The sequence below is a fragment of the Topomyia yanbarensis genome, chromosome 3 (genome assembly GCF_030247195.1).
Source record: "Topomyia yanbarensis strain Yona2022 chromosome 3, ASM3024719v1, whole genome shotgun sequence".
NCBI lineage: Eukaryota > Metazoa > Arthropoda > Insecta > Diptera > Culicidae > Topomyia > Topomyia yanbarensis.
This window is the reverse complement of record NC_080672.1, coordinates 138,422,171-138,446,247: the sequence shown is the minus strand read 5'-3', so window position 1 is coordinate 138,446,247 and position 24,077 is coordinate 138,422,171. Positions and strand designations below refer to the sequence as shown.

The following is a 24,077-nucleotide window of genomic DNA, read 5'->3' as shown; positions in this document are numbered from 1 at the left end:
CACCCCCCTTTTTCGCTGTAAAAGTCTATTTTACATTGAAATTTACTGTAAAAACGTTAAAGTTTATTGTTTTTGTATTGTAGCATAACACTAAAACTTACTGTAAATTATTGTAAAATTACTGTACTGTCACAGTGAAAATCATGGTTTTGTTACTGTACATTTCTATTCGGGAATGCATGTTGCATACGGGGCAGCTATCCGTAGTTGATTTTTTTTTTCTTATAGCTTGGTTGTCAGGTATCTGCTACGCCGCCATGATTTCTATGCGAACATCTAAAACGTCGCGTTAGGGTCGATCCACAATAAACAGAATCAATTTCATTCGACACAATTTTGTGATACTCGAGTTCGTTTAATTTGTTGTTGGTTGATGAAAAGTTTTTGTTATTCACCGACATGTTCAAAACAACACCACAGACTAACAGACATAACACTATGAGGGAATTCCATAAAAAACATCGATCCGACAATTTTCCCAGAACGCTAGCTCCACCTTTTATTCACAGTCCCAAACACTTATTTACTGGTGGGTTACCCCTCAGGTTTGTGAACAATTTTTCACTAGTGGTCTATCCCCCATATGCTAGTTCATATGTCAGTGGCGCCATAATTTCAAATGTGGCCACAGTCCCAACTACAAATATATTTAAAATGATCGTTAAAGCGGACGAAGCTTTGTTTTTGAGTGTTATGTCTGTTAGTCTGTGACAACACTTTTCATCAATTGGCGGTGCGATATTTAAACTTTTTAACAAACATCTAATGATTGAGGCATGCCGTGCCGTGTCTGAATAGTGAAGGTCGAGCTTCGAGCAGAACAATTTGAACTGTCTGTGGGGCCCATAATTTATGTGCCCGCTGAGATGTTGACTTATGTCAGTTCAATACAAATAGGATAGGGGTGCCATATACGTGTTGGTTGTTTTCTTGCATGGTATACCATTGAGTCCCGGTTCCGCATCTGTTCCATTACGGAGAGTCCGTCTCGTAAATATAGCCAAAAAATTAACGTTAGGGGTAAGGCCCTGATGAAACTGGGGCTCGGAATGTAACGCCATGTAACAGCGTTTTTGCCTTTAGCGTGACGATAAGCATTCACCCAAAACATCGCAATTTGCGGAAAAAGTGTATTATTGACAGTTGAATTCCAATTTTATGTAAACATTGCGTGTACGATTATTAATATTAGTTTTACATTTTTCTTTCATAACTTTATCCAGTGAATGATGTAGAATAGTAATAATATGTAAGGATAATCGAAATCTTCAGCGAATAAAATAAACCAAATTAAAATGCATAAACCAGAGCAATTAGAATCTGTAATCAATTCGCAGAAGGAACAGTTGTTGCGTTATGAAAAACGTCTTAAAGGTAGGACCAAGTTTACACAAGTGTATACACGAATATAAATTTTACGCCGATTGTAGACGTAGTCACTGCATACAAAGGTCTGTTGAAGGAAAAAACTGCCCTAGAATCTAGTCTGGCAGCATTCACTGGTGGAGGAAATAGTCTTTCAAATGGACAGCAACAGCCAGCCAAAGTTACCGCTCCACCCGAGGATTGTGATGACGCTGGAGGTCTTCGAGAACAGGTGGCCACTCTGATGAACTCACTAGCAACGCTGACGGCCGAGAAGAGTCGTATGGAGTCGTCGTTTAAATCAGATCGTAAGCAATTGCGGGAGACTATTACGGAAAAAGATGCGGCCATCCGGGACTTAGAAGAGCAGGTTAAGGCATTGAACTATACGATTAAGACGGATTTGGAGACATGTAAGGCTAAGATGAAGCACGATCGCGAAGAGGAGTGCAATGTAAATTTGGTGATGATATGCGAGTTACAAAAGCAGTTGCTAGATGAAAGACATTTGAATGAAACGTTGGAGATGCAGTTGAGGGATTTGAAAATTCAATTTAATCAGAAACATTCCGATCGGCGGGTAAGTGAGATGCCTCAAGCATCAGAATTGGTAAGACAAAGTTCGGAACAGTTAGAGAGTTCGAAGAAGGAGAATGCTGCCTTGTCAAGTTTGCTTCAGCAGTTTCAGGGCGAAATTGATAACTTGAAGCGCCAGCATGATGCGGCTATTCGAAACGAGCAGCGAAGAGTATTGATAGCCGAAGAACGAAGTAAAAAGTTAGAGGAAACTCACGAGGAACGAGTTGCTAACCTAGAGGCACGACTGGCAGAGCTAAGCGCTGTTGTAGGAACGTACGACCGGTTAAGACAACAGGATCAGGAAAATATCTCTAAACTTAAAGAGAAATTGTCCAAATTGAGTCTAGATAACACTTTACCGAGAAGAGTTAGTCAAGAGGGCAATGTGGAGCGGATTGTCGAAGAAATAAGCTATCTAAAAAACTTACTGCTATCGGAAAATGAAAAACTCCACAAACCACTGGATTTATCCTTATTGTTCACAATACATTCGGCTTTAGAAAATGACATCAACAATCAAAATAGTGACCTAGATGATTATCGTAACTTGCAACGCAGCTATGATCAGTGTTTGAGGGAAAATGAAGAACTCAAGGAAACTATTCTGACTCATCAAAACAATACGAAAAGTCTTCAGGAAAAAAATAAAATTCTCAATAAGAACATTGATGAGTTGGAGGTGGAATATAAAAATAAACTTATTGAGCATAAAAATGCGGTGAAATCGGAGAAGATTCGCACTCAGGAGCTACTTAGTGCAATGGAGTCGGACTTCAAATCAAGGCTCTCCCAACTAGAATTACAATTAAAGAAGCAAAGGGAACGTTCACTGCAGCTTCTCGAGGAGAAAGAGGAAGAAATTAAATCTCTCCGCACGTCCTTTGGTATTATGATGCATGATACCACCAGTGAACGGGAGAATTCCACTGCCGACAGCAAAACTATCTCAGACCAACAACATATTTTTGACAACCTTCCAATAGCACTGTCGAAAAAAATCAACGTCCTTAATTCGGTATTCAAAGCGGAACCAAATGCGAATTCAGAAACACATCACATTTTACATTATGCGCACGAGTTGGCACGCAAGGAAATCGAAATCACCGCACTACGAACGGCTAAAAACAACACCGAATCAGCTTTGCGCCAGGCCCTGCATGATAAGGTTGCTTCCCAAGAAGAACTTCATGAAAAGATTGCCTACCTGGAAGAACAAATTGATAGGTTTGTTATAATTAAGTTAAATTTTCTTTCGTAGAGTTAGTTTTGATCACTGTTGCAGGTGGGAACGATGTAAATCTCGAGAGGGCGCGAATCTGGAGTACCTGAAAAACGTAGTGCTCAGCTTCCTTACGTCCCAGGATGTCGACGGCAAGAAGCACATGATTAATGCAATAGCTGCGGTTCTTAAATTTAGTGCGGCCGAAATGAAATCCATTCAGGGCCTGGATGGCATCAAACGGTGAAATAAATTGTCGGTGCGGTATGATTTTCAATGGGCCCTTTGCGATGTATTATTTTAAACTAAGTAGATACTAATATATCAATTGTATATCGTGCATATTTTAATTACTCTCTCGTAATAACTCTCAGCCTTAATTTACTGTCGACTGTGCACGATCAATAGGTTTTAGTATTTGAACATTTGCATGATGACATCATGAATGGGAATAATGACAGTTCGGTGACGTTCGAATTCTATGTATTCGAAGAAAATGAAAAATTTTTCTAAACGAATAAAATTCCCATTTTTATACTTAAAGTTTGAACCTAATTAAAACCAAGATGTTACTCAATCATCTTGAATCAAAACGGCCAAATTAACCATGACAAGAAACGTATATTTTTCGGCGCGGTAACAAAATAAAATTCGAATCTCCCAACAACTAGTTTTCTGGACAACCCTCGTTCACATTGGATAGGGGGAACCGGGGCTATTAAGAGCGTGGGGGTAATTCAGACCCCCTCGATTTCTCAGAAAACCGTAAGACTATGGCTTTCGTACATATTCTTGGAAACGTTATTCTGAAACAAGAATTTTGACAGATAGATCTTATTCTACGTTTTTTTAGAAAGGGGATACGTATTTAGTTTTATCACCATCGTCACAATAAAAATCGTTATGGGGTGGTAACCATGATTAAAGTCACAAATAAAAGTGAAAAAATTACAGGTATATGTTTTGGAAAGCTTGAGGCTTCTATTTTATGATTTTTGTCGGGGTGAAAACACATATTTTCAAGACGCTCATAACTTTTGTCCGAAATGAGCGTACGGAGCTATTCAGACCCCCTATTCTATCAACCACCGTTCAGCGGCTGCCCATACCATTGCACACGCCACAGCAAAGAAAATACATGATGCGCCAATCGACTACTGTGACTACCCAGATTAATTATTTGCAGCCAGAGCTGCAAATTTTTTTTTCAGTTTGTTTTGAACTTGAAGGAGAAAAAATTCTCAAATCATGCCCTACTGTGTTCAATTCGCAGTTGTTCGTTTCCATTATTCATTCAAACAGCCGACCTGCTCAATAGGGTGGGACAAAAAATAGATTCCAGCTCCGACCAACTTTTTGGGTACCATTTGGGACCTAGAACATCTGTGCAAATTCTTAGCTCGATCCGTGAAACTATATTTTTGCGCTCACTGTTTAAAGTTTACTTGGGATTTTATATGGGAAAACTAACTTTCACAAAATAATTCCTCCTGGAGTCACCCATTGATTCCTAAAAATAAACGGTTATGTGGCTTTTGTAGGAAATTTAACAAAGAAACAAAGTCTCAAAAACTACGAAACGATCTGACGCTTGAGAAAAAAGTTATTAGGCTGAAACCAATTGATGCTCTGACGATTGATAAAATATTCATTTTTTCTAGCACCACTGCTGTTGGTTGTCCAATTATATGCAATTTTGATTTGATTTTTTCTTAATGTGTCCAAATCATTTATCTATACTGTTTGGCCACTTCGCAAGAGTTTTGAGGAATAAATTGAGTCTTATTTTGTACATAATAAGAGAAAGTTACAGATTTTGTATATAATTCGACCGTCAGCAGCAGGTTAATGAAAAGTAAAATTTTCATTAACCTTCAGGGCATCAATCGGTTTTTGCTTAATAACTTTTTCCACAAGCATCAGATCGTTTCGTGGTCTTCTAGACATTGTTTCCTTGATAAATTTCCTATAAAAATCAAACATGTATTTATTTTTACAAGGTAATGGGCGACTCTTTAAAGAATTAATTTATAAAAGACGTTTTCCCCATACGAAATCCCATGTAAACTTTAAACCGTGGGCGCAAAAATATAGTTTCACCGATCGAACTAAAAATTTGCAGAGTTGTTCTGGGAGCCAAGTGGGATCCAAAAAGTTACTCGGAGCGAAATTTTATTTTTTTCATATAACCATGTCCCACTCTACTGCTCAATCATTTTCAATTTCATTGACCCTGTAAATATCTCTTTACTGGGTATTGACTAGGTTTTTCAAGCAAAACTACTCTGAACATAGTTCTTACTGTCCATGTAAGCTTGAAAACGCAAAACATGACATTTAACCTAAACTGGCCTCTACAGAGCAGATGACAGCTTTGGTTGGTGAATGAAAAAGCATCAATTTGAAATGAAGACGTACGATTCAGTTATGAAAATCCCGCCAACTTGAAACTGAATGATTGAGGGAGGCTTTGAATTTGAATCATGGTTGGGTTTGATTGAACTGAAAGTTGGCATCTGAAAAGGAAAATTTGCACCACTGTGACTACCCAGATTAATTATTTGCAGCACAATTTATTTTTTTGCGTCTTTAGGAGTTTCTTCAAAAATGATTTCATAGGTAAACACAATTGATTTGTGCAAAAACTAAATAAAATTGACGATCTGAATTACCCCATAGGGATATCCGAATTATCTCTATATTGTTAAAGGATGGAAAAACGTCGAGTTTTGCTAATCACTAGAAAAACTCTAGAAAGAGAACTGCGGAGACTCCATTTTGGGTCGATTGGATTCGCGTTTAAGCTAAGTATGCACCTCTTGCGAAATGAAATTTCCTATACAAAACCTATGCATAAAAAACGTCGCGAAATGCTCGCGAAAAAAATTTTCGTTTCCATTTCGTAAGCGGTACGCAGCTCTCGCGAAAACGATAACGAAAAATGAAGTTAGCTGAGACACGGTTCGACAAACGATAAGTTTCATAATACTTCCGCGAGACAGCGCTGCTTTCTATGCGCTGTCACCAAGGCAAACTTTTTCCTTGCGAAATAATGGTCAGCGGTATTATTTCGCACGGAGGCTCGCGAAATTTTGACAGGTTGCAATGAAAAAATATAAGAAAACACAAAATTGGTAATTTTTTGTATTTTTTTTATCGCAACCTGTCAAAATTTCGTAGTTTTAAAGATTCAATATTTTGAATTTGAATGGTAAGTTTAAAAATATTACTGGAAGTGTGATTGTTTCTAGTTTTAAACAATTAAATTTTAATAATTAATATTATTTGCAGCACACCCGAACAAAGCAAATCAGCTCAACTTACCTTGTCTGAACATCCTGGATCTGGCAATCAGCCAACCAACATTAAATCGATGCAACCGCAGCAGTACCAACAACTCCAAATCTAGCAACAGCCAACAACCCCTCAAAAAAGGACCACATAGCAATTACTGCTCAAATGAACAACAGGAGTTTACGAATGATGGACACATCGGAAAACATTTCATCGGCACATTTTGCCTTAAAACTTGTCTACCACTATTTTTACCAGCGGTTGCCTTCCTGATTTAGAGAAATCGGAGTCAAGCACAAACGTCATATTCCAGCCTTGGTTCCTACCAGTTCCTTGCATGAAAATATCACTGCCTCCACAGTGCTCGTGATTCCATTCCAGCAGCAGCAAGCAATCACTATTCGAGTGCTTATCGCCAACATTTCACAGCAAGCTCAGCAGCAGAACCACCTTCAACCATAACATCAAGAAATTAAGATTTCCTCCAGACCATGACCATCATCCTAAAGGTCGGTAGCAATAACGTTCAACCGACGGTACAACCTGGTCAGCAACCGCAATTAGTGCAATAGATCCAAGCCAAATGTAGAAGACCATTGACCAACTGCAAAAAAGATAGCAACAGCACATTCAAACACAGTAGCAGCAGCATACTATACTGTCCCATGCGGTGTGCAGGAGGACTTTTTTATTCAGTTGGTGCGGCAAGGTGAGACATTTTTATTACCTTTTTTATTTCGTACATTGTAATGTAATACCCTATTCTTCTTTAAAAAACTCGAGTTCACTCATTTACGGATATTTTTTATTATGATTTTTTTCAGATCGAACACCAACAACATAATATCATGGTAATCACCCAGCAAGAGAACGCAGTGATAATGGGCCAACAGAAAACACAACATCAAGATGCTCGGAAAGGACTTTCTCTTTCGGTATGTATTTACCAGTAGCATCCCTCCTCCAAACATTCCTTTGCATAACTAGATGTCCTTATCAATTCACAGAACAAACATAATGGCACGTCATGTTCAATCGGCTAACCGTTTGGAATAAGCGCTCATCATCGGTTTCATGGCAGGGAAGTGAGCAGGCAAAAGAAGGCATCGTTTTTTTTCCGCAAGGTCGCTCTGGTCAAAATTTCAGCGAATTGCAAGGAATAAACCACCCGAAGGACAGTACCCGTGCTGATTCAGGACGATTTCCCATACTTTGTACCTTGCTATTGAATTTTAATACCCGATCGAAACGATGGCAAGCGCTGCCGTTAACTGGGTCAAAAAGACGACGGATCAAGAAATTTCTGCACTCGGTAAGTGTTTTTTTGTTATAACCTATTTTTGAAGCGATCATTGGGATGGGATTTGATTTTTTCTTTTCAATACAAATAGGTTAGCGAACTGAGTACTTATCACCAAGGATAAGGATTCAGAGTCGGCGGCTGGCAGTCTAGAGAAAGAGAATGCGGAAAAACCTAGTCCACCGGCAGTAGAACCAAAGCTGCACCTGATGTTTGGAGTTCGGTAGCTACGGAAATTCTAACTCTAGCAGCTCCTGAAGAAAAACAAGCTGCAAGAGAAAATGGAGAAATAGCTTCCTCCGCGGAAGATGCAGAGGCATTCAAGTAAGTCGAAATCTGCAGAAAATTTTGATTAGGACATAAAGAACATTGAGAGCCTCTCTTTGTTTACTTTCTCTTTCGATTATTATGACGTCACTATAACACTGCACTAATTTTCCAGCACATAGCCGATGGTTTTTACTAAAATATTAGGCAAAGAGTTGAGTACTAAGTATTGAAACGACCGAGTAATAAACAGAAGAGAAAGACCCCAAAGAGAATCTCATTGTTGCTTACGTCCTATTCTAAATTTTCTCCCGAAATACTTAGTATCAACTTTAAAATTACCCATGACTAATCTTTTAGCCTGGCGGATGCAAGTTTGCTAATGAAAGATGTTCGCTAAGGTCTAGTAGAATCAAAGCTGGATCTGGAGGTGCAGCGGAAGGATTCTTCTTCGCCGATTGGTTGGTTAAAACTTTCGAAGCTTTGCGCATGAAGCCGGAATTACTACAGGGAGTCTATGCGATGGGTTTCAACGCCCCTTCCAAGATTCAGCAGATGGCTCTACCTACTCTGTTGGCCGGTCCGCCACGGTATATAATTGCCCAGAGTCAGTCGGGAATAGGAAAAACCGCTGCCTTCGTGCTGGCAATGCTCAGTTGAGTCCATCAGTTAAAAAACTATCTGCAGGTGATTTGCCTTTCCCCCACGTATGAGCTGGCCATTCAGAAGGGGGAAGTAGCTGCCAAAATGGCAAAGTTTTGTCCGGAAATCAAACTTCCTTACGCCGTTCGCGGTGAGGAGACCGTCAAAGGGGCGAAGCTGACTAATCATATCATCATCGGAACACCCGGCAAGCTAATGGACTGGGGTATAAAGTTCAGGACGTACGACCTAGTGTTCCCCATTTTTTTACTGGACGAGGCGGGTGTTATGGTCGGTGTTCTTCTTGGCCACGTACGAGCGCGAGGTGATGGAGTTTGCCGAGTACATCGTACCCAATCCGATCGTCATTCGGCAGGCGCGGGAGCAAGAATCACTCGATAACATCAAACAGTACTATGTCAAGTTCCTCAACCAGGACGAGAAATTATGTGATTACCGTCGGACAAGCGATCATTTTCTGTCATATGATGTATAGGACAGCTGTAAACTCCAAGTAAACTTATTTTCAGAACTGTTAATCGATCGAAACAGGTACGCAAAACGGCCGGTTGGTTGACCGGCAGGATGTCCCAGGATGGTCACTCGGTAGCGGTACTGTCCGGTGATCTAACGGTGGAGCAACGGTTGGACGCTCTGGATCGATTCCGAACCGGACTAGAGAAGGTATAGATTATAACGAACGTTTTGTCCAGGGGTAAGTTCCACCACTTGATTCTGGCTACAGCACCAGGTTACGGAGAGATTCTTTCGTCTTAGGTATCGACGTCGAACAGGTGACACCGGTAGATTCGGTAAGTGTGACTCATTCTTGTGATCCTATAGATTGTATTTCTTCCCACTTCTTTAACAGAACGGAATCACCATCAACCTAGTAGGCAGTGATCGAAGCATGATGATTTGCAGATCAATCGAAAAACACTTCCGGAAAAAGATTCAGTTGCTAGACGCGGAGAACTCGGACGAAATTGAAAAGATCGCACCGTAAAGTGTTTTCGACCAGCTACTGGTGAAAGGCGTAGGAGCTTTTTTGGGTCATACTTGTTTTGATTCTGAATTTATAATTTTATTATATTTTTTTAATTTTTTTTTCTTCCTTGACCTGACATAAGGTATACAAATGTAACCAACAGGGTATCGTAAGCTAATAAATTTACAATTACAATTACAATTTATCTCTACCCAGTTCTATCCAAACATTTGAAAAGGGCCTAACTGCAAAATGTAACAAATTGAAATTTCATGTTTTCCGTTAACAAATATCTACCCGAGCACGTACATACATTTGATTATGAAGAATTTTGATAGCGATTTTACAACAATTTATAAAAGGGCCTAATAGATTTTTATGACCGAACTGATTATGAAAGGACATAACTGATTGAAAAGTGCCTAACTAGCAATACACTCGTTTTAAACGGATTATAACGTATTATTGTATTATGACTGATTGTAAAAGGCTTATAACATCTTTTCCATAATTTACATACAGGGTCAAATTAGAATTCAGTTACTATCAAATTAGAATTCAGTTAATTCGTCTAACTTTCGGTGTAATATCAGACTTGAACAGCATTTTTTGTGTGAGGTATTCTGCCGCTAGAAGCAAAACTGTCCCATGTGCTATGGGAATCCCTATACACATGGGACAATTATGCTTCTTGTGGCAGTAATACAAGTAGTAGCAATATGCGCAATTCCTTAAACCTCTCTAGTGTTTCATGCAATAAGAATTACCACGAATTACTTATGGCAATGAATTTGAATTACGATTCTCACAATTGTTATACCAAAAATAGGTTTGTATCCGTACTGATTATTGGTAGCATTCCCTGCACGCAGAAGAATCAGGCCTTTTTGAATCAACAAAACGTTTAGTTGAATCTAAAACGTGGCGAACGACTGTTTCAAACTGAAATGGGCGTTTTTCGAAAGCATGTATTTGGTTTAGTTCGACAAATACTTCTGTTTACATTTTAAATAAAAACATTGTTGAATCAAAATAAAATTTGTTGGATCTAACTGATCCCTTTGTTAAAAACCAACAGAATCTTTGTTTAATTTCAACTAAGTTTGAGTTGTTCTCTCCTTTGGTTAATACAAAAGATTTGTTTTTGTTTCTTCGAACTTGTTTGTTCGGTTAAACTTACCATGATTTTGTTGTTTCAAACGAAATATTTGTTGAAACTATTAAAAAGCCAACAAATGAATTTGTTGGCAATTTCAACCAACAGTATTGATTGAATCAAACCTGAATTTTGTTTGTCACTATATCAAACGGGAAAATTATTATTTAAAACCAAAATTTGTTTATTTTCACTAATTTTTTTTCTGCGTGTGAGACTTCCAGAACCTTTAGTAGTAGCCATTGTTATCATAATCGATTTTTAACGTCAGCCAAAGTTTAAAGCTTAGGGTTTGGTTCGACCTGAAACCGATTGAGTCGGAGTCGGTTGTTATATTTGCGTTATATTTCCGGATTCCGAAACGTGTTTCGAAAGGTAGTTTCCCCGAGACTTGTGAAAGCGGTAAAGGCGGCCAAGGCAATCAGATTTGCTTTTTAATGGTCAAACGCCGATTTAGAGTTACGATTCGGACAATTACAATAGATTTGGTTTGAGCGAATTTCGATCATTTCCCTGGGTCTTCTAGAACCGGTAGAAGCAGCCAATTTAGATAGAAAATGGCCAGCCAATGATTTAAATTTCCGATTGCAGGAATTGTGCTGTCTAAATTGGTCAGACTGAACTTCCCCGAGACATCCGGAACCGTCACAAATAAGCATTATGATTAATCATGCTCGAAATATGATTCACGCTGAGTACGTCACTTCCCTGAGAGCTTCATGAATGGCAAATAGGTTTACAATTGTTACCGATTTCATACACATCCGTGATGAATTAATAAAATACATCATTTAAAACATTTAAATGACAACAGAAATATAAAAAAGAAATAAACAAACAACAGCTGATGTCGTTTTCCAGTTATCAAAAGCGACATCTAACAGCAAACACACAGACTAGTTTTCGCGAGCAAATGTCAAAATTCCGCACGGAAGAAGGAAAAATATTTCGCGACCTCATTTCGCAAGAGGTGCATACTAAGCTTTAAGCTAAGTATGCACCTCTTGCGAAATGAAATTTCCTATACAAAACCTATGCATAAAAAACGTCGCGAAATGCTCGCGAAAGCGGTACGCAGCTCTCGCGAAAACGATAACGAAAAATGCAGTTAGCCGAGACACGGTTCGACAAACGATAAGTTTCATAATACTTCCGCGAGATAGCGCTGCTTTCTATGCGCTGTCACCAAGGCAAACTTTTTCCTTGCGAAATAATGGTCAATGGTATTATTTCGCACGGAAGCTCGCGAAATTTTGACAGATTGCAATGAAAAAATATAAAAAATCACAAGATTAGTATTTTTTTGTATTTTTTTTCATCGCGACCTGTCAAAATTTTGTAGTTTTGAGAATCAATATTTTGAATTTGAATGGTAAGTTTTAAAATATTATTGGAATTGTGATTGTTTCTAGTAATTATTATTATTTACAGGCACACCCGAACAAAGCACTTGCCTGCCACTATTCTTACCAGCGGTTACCTTCCTGATGTAGAGAAATCAGAGTCAAACAAACGTCATATTACTGCCTTGGCTCCTACCAGTTGCTTGCATGAAAATATCGCTGCCTCCACAGTGCTCGTGATTCCATCCCAGCAGCAGCTAGCAACCACAATTCCAGTGTTTATCGCCAGCAACATCAGAAAATTAAGATTTCCCCAAGACCATGACCATCATCCGACAGATCGGTAGCAACAACGTTCAACTGACGGTAGAACCTGGCCAGCAACCGCAACTAGTGCAATCGATCCAAGCCAATCAGGGCCAAATGTAGAAGACCATTGGTCAACCGCAAAAAAAAAGATACATCAACAGCACCTTCAAACACAGTAGCAGCAGCATACTGTACTGTACCACGCTGCGTGCAGGAGGACTTTTTTTTTATTCAGTTGGTGCAGCAAGGTGAGTCATTTTTACTACCTTTTTTAGTTTCGAAGGATCAGTACCGTGTTCAGTACATTGTAATGTAATACCCTATTCTTCTTTCAAAAGCTCGCGTTCACTCATTCACGGATATTTTTCATCATAATTTTTTTCAGATCGAACAGCAACCATAGCGGATACACATCACCGAACACCAGCAACATAATGCCATGGTAACCACCCAGCAGCAGAACACGGTGATAATGGGCCAACAGTAAATACAACATCAAGATCCTCGGAAAGGACTTTCTCTTTCGGTATGTGTTTAACAGTAGCTTCTCTCCTCCAAGCATTCCTTTGCATATTTAGATGTCCTTGTCAATTTACAGAACAAACATAATGGAAGCATACTCTACACGCGCGACATATTCAATCGGGCCAACCGTGTGACTCGTTTGGAAAAAAGCGCTCATCATCGGTTTCATGGCAGCGAAGTGAGCAGACAAAAGAAGGCGTTTTTTCCGCAAGGTCGCTCTGGGCAAAAGTTCAGCCAATTGCAAGGAATAAACCACCGGAGTGACAGTATCCGTGCTGTTTGGGACCTTTTTCCATATATTGTAGCTTTTGAATTTTAATACCCGGTCGAAACGATGGCAAGTGCTGCCGATAACTGGGTCAAAAAGGCGGAGGGAGGATCAGGAAATTTCTGCACTCGGTAAATGTTTTTTTTTTGTCATAACCAACTAACCTATTTTTGGAGCGATAATTTTTCCATAGGTTTTGAATTTTTCTTTTCAATACAAATAGGTTATCGATCTGAGTATCCCTAAGGATAAGGAAAAAGAGCCGGCGGCTGACAGCCCAAAGAAAGAGAATGCGGAAAAACCTTCTAGTTCACCGCCAGTAGAACCAGCGATCAAATTACTCCCTGCAGTTTTGTTTTCGGTAGCTACAGAAATTAAGACTAGCAGCTCCTGAAGAAAAAAAAGCTGCTAGCGAAAATAGAGAAACAGCTTCCTCCACGGAAGATGCAGAGGCATTCAAGTAAGTCGAAATCTGGAGAAAATTTTAATTAGGACATAAGTAACATTGAGAGCCTCTCTCTGTTTACTTTCTGTTTCGATTATTACGTCTTTATAACACTTTACACTAATTTTCCAGTACATATCGAAAGCCGATAGTTTTTACTAGAATATTAGGCAAAGAGTTGAGTACTAAATATTGAAACGACCGAGTAATTAACAGAAGAGAAACACACCAAAAAGAATCTCATTGTTACTTACGTCCTATTCAAATTTTTCTCCAGAAATATTTAATATCAGCTTTAAAATTATCCATGATTCATCTTTTAGCCCGGCGGATGCAAGTTTGCTAATTAAACTTATTCGCAAAGGTCTAGTAGAATCAAAGCTGGATCTGGGGGTGAAGGATCCTTTTTCGCCGCTATACTTGGTTAAAACTTTCGAAGCTTTGCACATGAATTCGGAACTGCTTCAGGGAGTCTATGCTATGGGTTTCAACGCTCCTTCCAAGATTCAGAAGACGGCTCAACCTACTCTGTTGGCCGATCCGCCAAAGAACATAATCGCCCAGAGTTGGTCGGGAACAAGAAAAACCACTGCCTTCGTGCTGGCAATGCTCAATCGAGTCGATCCGTTGAAAAACTATCCGCAGGTGATTTGCCTTTCCCCACGTATGAACTGGCAATTCAGAAGGGGAAAGTAGCTGCAAAACGGCAAAGTTTTGTGCGGAAATCGAACTTGGTTAAACCGTTCGCGGTGAGATCGTCAAAGGGGCGAAGCTGACTAATCATATCATCATCGGAACAGCCGGGCGTTCGACCTTAAGAAGATTGCAATTTTTGTACCGGACGAGGCGGGCGTTATGATCGCTGTTCTTTTTAGCCACGTACGAGCGGGAGGTGATGGGATTCGCCCAGTACATCGTAACCAATCCGATCATGATTCTTCTGGTGCGGGAGCAAGAATCACTCGATAACACCAAACACTACTACGTCAAATGCCGCAACCAGGACGAGAAATATCAAGCAATTTCAAACATGTACGGTGTGATTACCGTCGGACAAGCGATCATTTTCTGTCATATGATGTATAGGACAGTTGTAAACTCCAAGTAAACTTATTTTCGGCATTGTTAATCGATCGAAACAGGCACGCAAAACGGCCGGTTGGACCAGGATAATCACTCAGTAGCGGTACTGTCCGGTGATCTAACGGCGGAGCAACGGTTGGCCGTTCTGGATCGATCCTGAGCCGGACTAGAGAAGGTATTGATTGCAACGAACGTTTTGTCTAGGGGTAAGTTCCACTACTTGATTCTGGCTGCAGCACCAGGTTACGGAGAGATTCTTCCGCCTTAGGTATCGATGTTGAACAGGTGACCATTGTCATCAACTTCGACCTGCCGATGGATTAGCAGGAACGAGCCGATTGCGAAACGTATCTACATCGAATTAGACGCACCGGTAGATTCGGTAAGTGTGACTCATTCTTGTGATCCTATAGATTGTATTTCTTCCCACTTCTTTAACAGAACGGAATCACCATCAACCTAGTGGGCAGTGATCGAAGCATGATGATTTGCAGATCAATCGAAAAACACTTCCGGAAAAAGATTCAGTTGCTAGACGCGGAGAACTCGGACGAAATTGAAAAGATCGCACCGTAAAGTGTTTTCGACCAGCTACTGGTGAAAGGCATAGGAGCTTTTTTGGGTCATACTTGTTATGATTCTGAATTTATAATTTTATTAATTTTTTTCTTCCTTGACCTGACATATGTAACCAACAGGGTAATAAATTTACAATTAAAATTACAATTTATCTCTACCCAGTTCTATCCAAACATTTGAAAAGGGCCTAACTGCAAAATGTAACAAATTGAAATTTCATGTTTTCCATTAACAAATATCTACCCGAGCACGTACATAACGCAACATTTGATCATGAAGAATTTTGATAGCGATTTTACAACAATTAATAAAAGGGCCTAATTGATTTTTATGACCGAACTGATTATGAAAGGACCTATCTGATTGAAAAGTGCCTAACTAGCAATACACTCGTTTTAAATGGGTTATAACGTATTATTGTATTATGAATGATTGTAAAAGGCTTATAACATCTTTTCCATAATTTACATACAGGGTCAATCTGACCATCAAATTAGAATTCAGTTAATTCGTCTAACTTTCGGTGTAATATCAGACTTGAACAGCATTTTTTGTGTGAGGTATTCTGCCGCTAGAAGCAAAACTGCCCCATGTGCTATGGGAATCCCTATACAAATGGGACAATTATGCTTCTTGTGGCAGTAATGCAAGTAGTAGCAATATGCGCAATTCCTTAAACCTCTCTAGTGTTTCATGCAATAAGAATTACCACGAATTACTCATGGCAATAAATTTGAACTACGATTCTCACAATTGTTATACCAAAAATAGGTTTGTATCCGTACTGATTATTGGTAGCATTCCCTGAGACTTCCAGAATATTTAGTAGTAGCCATTGTTATCATAATCGATTTTTAACGTCAGCCAAAGTTTAAAGCCTAGGGTTTGGTTCGACCTGAAACCGATTGAGTCGGAGTCGGTTGTTATATTTGCGTTATATTTCCGGATTCCGAAGCGTGTTTCGAAAGGTAGTTTCCCCGAGACTTGTGAAAGCGGTAAAGGCGGCCAAGGCAATCAGATTTGCTTCTTAATGGTCAAACGCCGATTAAGAGTTACGATTCGGACAATTACAATAGATTTGGTTTGAGCGAATTTCGATCATTTCCCTGGGTCTTCTGGAACCGGTAGAAGCAGCCAATTTAGATAGAAAATGGCCAGCCAATGATTTAAATTTCCGATTGCAGGAATTGTGCTGTCTAAATTGGTCAGACTGAACTTCCCCGAGACATCCGGAACCGTCACAAATAAGCATTATGATTAATCATGCTCGAAATATGATTCACGCTGAGTACGTCACTTCCCTGAGAGCTTCATGAATGGCAAATAGGTTTACAATTGTTACCGATTTCATACACATCCGTGATGAATTAATAAAATACATTATTTAAAACATTTAAATGACAACAGAAATATAAAAAAGAAATAAACAAACAACAGCTGATGTCGTTTTCCACAAAGAGAATAGGGAAAGAGACGAATAGTGTGAAGCCAAAAATACCTTATTGAGCAGACAAATCGTGCAATGTAAATAAACATTACTCATGCCTGAGTTGGAGGAGATAAGTATTGTACTTCTATCAAAAAAGAAATTTGAATTTTTATCAGAATTTAGTTCAATCGTGATTGTAAGGTGCATTCTAGAGTATATGTATGAGTAAAAATAAGCTTTAGAATTATTTCATCTCTTTGTTTCGAAATACACATCGTTTGATAAACAAATCCTTCGATCGACATACGGTTTGTTTTCAAAATATAATAGGAGTCATTTAAAGTGCTGCCTATAGAAGCGGTTGCCAAAATTCTAGTGTTGAAATCATCATAAAGGGCGTGTTGCCGTTTTGACTGATTTTCACTCTTCGTCTCTTTCCCTATTCTCTTTGGTTTTCCAGTTATCAAAAGCGACATCTAACAGCAAACACACAGGCTAGTTTTCGCGAGCAAATGTCAAAATTCCGCACGGAAGAAGGAAAAATATTTCGCGACCTCATTTCGCAAGAGGTGCATACTTAGCTTTAGCTGTCAAAAAACGAATCAAATCGAACAGTCCCACTTTCTGCTGAGGCATGATGGCTAATGAAATTCTGATTTCGTCCGCCATGGCTAGTAAACGGCGAGCGAACATCGTAATAGCGCAGCCCGCTTTTGGGACTTGTATTTTTTTCATCGACGGCTGACACTTAGCCGTTTTCGCGATTTTTTCGGGACTTGTGTTTTTTCGGGACATAGTTTTTTTCGATTTTTTTGTTATGGGACTTTACGGTATTTTACTGGAGATCTACAGCAGTGAATTTCGGTGGTGTTTCCTCCCGTTCTCGGGGGAGCGGATTATACTGCTAGTGCAAGTGATTTACGGATCGAGCCGAATCTCCGCAATCAAAAGTGCTTTCAATAAGAAAAGTTTCTGTTGTGCAAAATAGTGATATTCGATCATAGATGTTGATGTCGTTGTCAAATTCTTCTGCATGAAAATACTTGTTTCTTCCAAAGGTCGCAGTATTATATTGATAGTAAAGTAGCCAGTAGAGCCAAGATTATTCAGATGTTGATTCGGCGAAGAAATTTCATTGTGGATTGCGTGTTGGAAAAAAGCAGTCGGTAACCACTTGCTAGTTTACGGAGTGTTGCAAACTAAATTGTATCCACTGATTATTGCATTCGTTTGTCATTTTCTTTGCTCTCAAATATTCACCTTGAGGATTTGTGATCTAGTACCCGGAGGGTGGACTGTTCCACCGCGCTGCTTCGTACATCAGCAACCCTCGCTGGAGGTGCTACACGATGTATTGTGGAAATTTCTCGTTTCACGCCTTTTTGTCCGGTGAGTAATATTGCGTAGAAAGTGTTAGGTTTGTTCACATGCCAAGAGAAACTTGAAGTACTCCGGAGGAAACAATGAGAAAATCGTTCCTGCAGTCTCTTCTTTCTCTTGATAATTATCTAGTTTAGAAAGTGAAAGATGTCCAATTTTAATGAGGTTTTTTGCCAAAAGAATGTATTTCAATCTAAATAAACCGAATCCGAGAGCGTAAATGTAAAATTTTCAACCGTAGTTAAATAAACTGAAAAAATAAGTTGTGCTTAATAACAGTCTTAACAATAGCAGAGGATCACAGGTTTGCTTGCAATTCCAGCAAGGGGTAATCAATTCCTCGTCCGGCGGATTCTCCAGTGGCTTTGCGCCTCTTCGGATCCTTCGCCTCGGGTATGCGACCAAGCCACATCACACTAGCTTTAAAGGGGCCTGATGTGGATGATATAACTCGATTAGACTCTGCACTGCCACTAGGCTCGTCACTTCTCACCTTAGCAGGTGGTAGTACCGATGTCTTGGTCAGGCGGGAGGAGTCTTACAGAGAATTATCAGAAATGGAAGCTATTGGGTTCAATTCCCGATTCTATCAAGTATCTTCCCGGAATGGAAATTTTCTTGATGGACCCTGGTTGTTGATGGAATATTCGAAATATATCTGGTTACGTTCTTTTGAAGGAAAGGCTATGTCTGTAAATTGAACCAGTCCGTTTTTTTTGTTAACTGGTCTTGTCATGATTTAAAATATTAATTATCTTCTAGATAAATCGTTCAGCTCACACCTTTGTGGGGGTATGAGGTGGGACCATCATCATCATCAACTAGCTCCACTGTATAAGCTCACTTGTTTAAGCACTGTTATTGTTATGAGTGTTATTAATCACAACTTATTTTTTCAGTTTATTGAACATTGGTTAAAAATTTCACATTTCCGCTCTCGGATTCAGTTTATTCAGGCTAAAATACACCCTATTGGCAAAAAACCTCATTGAAAATGGACCTCTATCACTATAGTCACTAAACTAGACAATTACTTTTCTCTTTTTTCTTCTTCTGCTAGCAAACCGGAGTAAAAAGGAGTAAGTATGTTTTGCTCCGGAGCAACTTTCGTGTACTGCAACAAACCTAATATTTTCTTTGTCCTAGTCAAGGTGAAGGGTTTCATGTACAATTGTGAAATAGTTTATCAGAATTGTCTGGAGGAAAAACTTCCTAATATTGCATAGTACTCTCCGCTTCAAGGCAAATCAAACGATAAGAAGATTTGTCACACATGTGATGAAGTATTTGTAAGCATTTTTTTATTTATTTATTTTTTAATTAGCATCACATAATTAAGGAGAATCCAAACCTAATACATACTCATTGCCAGGTACTTATGCAAATGACTATCAGAACCAATCCCAATTATAGCGACTTCCTTAAATTCCATACTCACGTATTCTACTCAAATGCGTACATAGAAACTCGGCAAAAAAATTTAAGAATCTAAAAATTTGGAAATTTTAAAATCAATCAATTTAAAAATTTGGAAATATTAAGTTTCATAAATTTAAAAATATGTGAATCTAAAAATTTACCGATTCAAAAAATTTGAGATTTGAAAATTTATTAATTTGAAAACCTAAAAATTTAGAGATGCGAAAATTTGAGGATTGGAAAAATTTACAGGTTTAGAAATTTAAAAACTTAGGAATTCAAAAATTTGGGAATTCAAAAATTTTAAAATCTTGGAATGTAATTTAACTATTCAAACTTCTGAAATCAATTTTTTTTAAATTTAAAAATTTAGAAATTTAAAGATTTTATAATGTTTAAAATTTCGAAACTAAATTTTTTTGAAATTTTTGAATTTAAAGGTAATTTCAAAAACAAAGATTTAAAAGTTGGGAAAAATCAAAATTGAAAAGAATTTGAGGATCAAAAAATAAAAAGATTATGAATTTAAAAATTTTCAAGCTTAAATATTAAAAAATTGAAAAGTAAAAAAATACAAAAATACAAAAAATTTGAATTTAAAAAGTTTAAGGATACTAAAAATTTAAAAATTCAAGAATCTAAAAATTTTTATATTCGAAAATTTAAAAATTTAAAGATTGAGAAACCTGAATTTTTAAAAAATTTAATAGTTTAAACATCTAAAAATTTAAAAATTTAAATATTTAATAATTAAAAGATTTCAATATTAAGGAATGCAAAAATGTAGAGATTTAAAAACAAAAATTTAAAAAATTTGAGTATCAAAATATTTTGAAATTTAAAGATTTCAATATCAAAAAAAATTCAAATCAGAATTTAAAAATTTATGAATTAAAAGTTTAAAACATTAAAAATTCATAAATTTCAATATTTAAAAATATAATAATTTAAGAAATTTTAAATTTAAAAATTCACAAATTTTAAAATGCGAACATTTAAAAAAAAAATTCAAAATTTAAAAAGTTAATAGTTCAATAATTTAAAAATTTAAACGCTTCAAATTTTAAAAATTTAAGCATTTAAAAATTTGTGAACATTTTATCAGGAATTTGAAAATTTAAGAAAAAATATTTAAAAGTTTAAAAATTCAAGAATTTGAAAATATAATAATGTAAGGAATTTTTGAATCCATCATTTTAAATTTTTTTGAGTATTAAAATTTTTAAAAGCTTCAATTTCTGATATTTCGAGCTGTTGAATTTTGGAAATTTTCAATTTATTTGCGTATTTTTGAATATTTGTATTCAGAGTTTTTGAATTTTTAAGCTCTTTGATTTTAAATTTTTGAATTTTTGTTTTTTTTAAAATTCTGCCTTTTCTAAATTTTTATCTCTTGAATTTTTGTACTTTTTATCAATTTGTATTTTTGTATTTCTAATTTTTTTGTTTTCTTGGACTTTTGCATTTTCGTATCTTTTATATTTTTGTAATTAATAACATATAATTGTGTTTTTGTATTTGTGTACTTTACCATTTTGTATTATGGTATTCTCGCATTTTTGTAATTTTGTATTTCTACATTTTTGTATGTTTGTGTTTTCGTATTTTTGTATTTTTATATTTTTGTATATTAGTATATTTGTATTCTTGCATTTTTATACTTTTCTATTTTTGCATTTTTGTATTTTCAAATTTTCGTATTGTTGTATTTTTGCATTATTGAATTTTTGTATTACTGTATTTTTGTATTTGTATATTTTTGTATTTAGAATTTTTGTATTTTTGCGTTCAAGTATTTTTGGATTTCTGTATTTTTGTATTTATGTATTTTTATATTTTTGCATTTTAGTTTTCTGCATTGTTGTATTTTTGAATTTTTACATTTTTGTATTTTGCATTTTTATTTCGAAGGGGGGACCCCATTAAATTTCAGAAATTTAATTCGTATTTCCTTTAATGTCCCTAAAATTCATGAAACGTCGAGATTTTATGTTACACCGAAAAAAATGTTTTCGAGAAAAATAGACTTTTTGGGACTTTGCTGATTTCGCACCTTTTTGCTTTTCTTATATAGAAAGGTTATGCAATCGGTCGGAATTTCGACCTATTAAACGAGGCCAGCAGGGCCGAGTCTCTTATACCATTCGATTCAGTTCGAGATAGAAAAATGTCTGCGTGTGTGTATATATGTGTGTGTCAAATAATTTAACTCAATTTTCTCAGAGATGGCTAAACCGATTTACATAAACTTAGTTTCAAATAAACGGTATAATGCTCCCATAAGCTGCTATATAAATTTGAGTTGATCCGACTTCCGGTTCCGGAGTTACGAATTGAAGAGTACGGTCACACAGCAAATTCCCTTATAAACTGGTAACACCATGATGCCCGAATGATATAATACATATTCAAATAGGTTCAACATTACTTGGATTTGCGGTTCTATATCAATAACCAATCAAAGTAGTTTTGACCACATTGGCCACCTATGACGGTTAATGATGCCGCCGGGGAGCCCGCCAAGTTCCTAAGCTAATATCCCCCTATTTTCCAGCGAACTCTTAACCGATTTTTACAAACTTGATTTCAATTTAAAGACATAATACTTCCATTGACTGTCATTGAATTTCATTCAGTCCTGATTTTTGGTTCCGGAGTTACAGTTTGGTTAATGCGGTTACAAAGGAATTTTCATATAAACCGGTACAATCGTAACACCTCATAGTTTAAAAATCTATTGAAATGAACATCAAAATACCTCGATTCGCTGGCCTAGATTCTTGGAATATATTGTCCACTATCGATAATTCCGGAAGTCCCGGGTTCCGGACATATTTCAGAACTAAAGCCACTTCGGTGATGACTGAACCAATTTTCACTAACCTAGTCTCAAATGGAAGGCATAGTATGAAGTTGCACCCCCCATCTACCCCTCATTCCTCTCACACCCCTTTCCAACTCTCTTACCTTCACCCCCTTCCCCCTCTCTTTGACCAATATCACACCCGCATTCCCTTCACCCCAAATATGTAAGGTTTTTCCTAACGCATCCTCCCTTCCCACTAATTATGCCCCTACCCTTTCCCACCACTGCGCATTTCAAAATATGTTAAAGTGAAGACAACATTGAACTCGCGCTGTTAAGCTAATTAAATATTATATTTTTGTTTGTCTCAAGTGTGTCAGCGTCGACATGTTGCTCATCAGGTTTGTAGCAGTCGTGCACTCATATATACTTACCAAGTGTAATAAGAATGTAATAGCCATTTCCTCAATGTTATACCAAATATTTGGTTATACTGAACGTAACCAGCTTTGATAAATGAGAAAGACACAATTACACCACTAGGTGGATTAAAACAGGTTTTGTTGCATTTTTGTGTTTTCCTATTTTTGTATTATTATTTTTTGGTGTTTTCGTACTTTTGTATTTTTAAATTTTGTATTTCTGTATTTCTACCTTTCCGAATTATTGCATTTTTGTTATTATATTTTTGTAATTTTGGATTTTTTTGTCTGTATTATAGCATTTTTGTGTTTTTTGCCTTTCTCAATAGAAAGGTATTGCAATTGCTCTGAAAACCGACTTTTTAACGGAGGCCCGGATGGCCGAGTGACATATACCATTCGATTCAGTTCGTCGAGTTCGGCAAATGTCTGTGTGTGTATGTGTGTGTGTATGTATGTGTGTGTGTATGTGCGTCTGTGTGTGTGTACGCGAACACAATCTCACTCACTTTTCTCAGAGATGGATGAACCGATTTTTACAAACTTAGTCCCAAATGAAAGGTGCAACGTTCCCATAGGCTGCTATTGAATTTCTAATGGATCCGACTTCCGGTTCCGGAATTACAGGGTGATGAGTACGATCACGCAGAAAACGTCGATTTTAAGAAATTCTGCAATGAATGTATAATGGTGAAAATTTTTCCAAAATGTGACCACAACTGCTTCGATTTGTAGTACTAGGTCATTAACAGCCATTCAAAGTCTCTTTGGTTACATTGGCCACCATCATCGGTTCCGGAAGCCCCGGCGGAAGTATCCAAATTCAGAATAACAGTCACATCGGTTTCTCGGAGATGGCTAGACCGATTCGACTAAACTTAGCCTCAAATGAAAGGTATTGCGTCCCCGTAAATGGCTATTAAATTTTATCCCCAACCGACTTCCGGTTCCGGAGTTACGGGTTGTGGCGTGCGATCACATAGCAAATTGTGATTCAAACCGATACCCCGATGGAAGCAAAAAAGGTAAAAATTTCGCTAAAATGTCTCTCAAATAACTTAACTTTGCAGTTCTAGGTCACAGACGGCCAAACAAACTTTCGTTGACTACATTGACCACCATAGACGGTTCCGGAAGTGCCCGGGAAAAGCGGCCATCTTTCATAACTAGCAAACTCATATCAGTTTCTCGGAAATGGTTGGGCCGATTTTCACAAACTTAGTCCCAAATGATAGCTATATTATCCCCACAGATGTCTG

At 37.5% G+C, this 24,077-nt stretch overlaps 1 protein-coding gene, 1 long non-coding RNA gene and 2 pseudogenes across 2 annotated transcripts; all 4 read left to right on the top strand.

Moving 5' to 3' along the window:
* Positions 1–1,164: 1,164 nt before the first annotated feature.
* On the top strand, positions 1,165–3,568 carry LOC131686716 (GRIP and coiled-coil domain-containing protein 1-like). The gene is made up of 3 exons (XM_058970643.1): positions 1,165–1,374; positions 1,431–3,168; positions 3,227–3,568. Exons 1-3 carry the CDS (start codon positions 1,296–1,298, stop codon positions 3,408–3,410), a joined length of 2,001 nt encoding a protein of 666 aa, XP_058826626.1. The 5' UTR covers positions 1,165–1,295; the 3' UTR covers positions 3,411–3,568.
* A 3,380-nt stretch (positions 3,569–6,948) lies between these two features.
* LOC131687240 (DEAD-box helicase Dbp80-like) lies at positions 6,949–10,658 on the top strand (annotated as a pseudogene).
* Positions 10,659–12,315: 1,657 nt separating this feature from the next.
* LOC131686725 (uncharacterized) lies at positions 12,316–13,518 on the top strand. The gene is made up of 4 exons (XR_009305173.1): positions 12,316–12,710; positions 12,848–12,988; positions 13,061–13,386; positions 13,449–13,518. It is a non-coding gene; the product is annotated as an uncharacterized LOC131686725 (long non-coding RNA).
* Positions 13,519–13,545: 27 nt separating this feature from the next.
* Positions 13,546–15,753, top strand: LOC131687239 (DEAD-box helicase Dbp80-like; annotated as a pseudogene).
* The last annotated feature ends 8,324 nt before the right edge of the window (positions 15,754–24,077 follow it).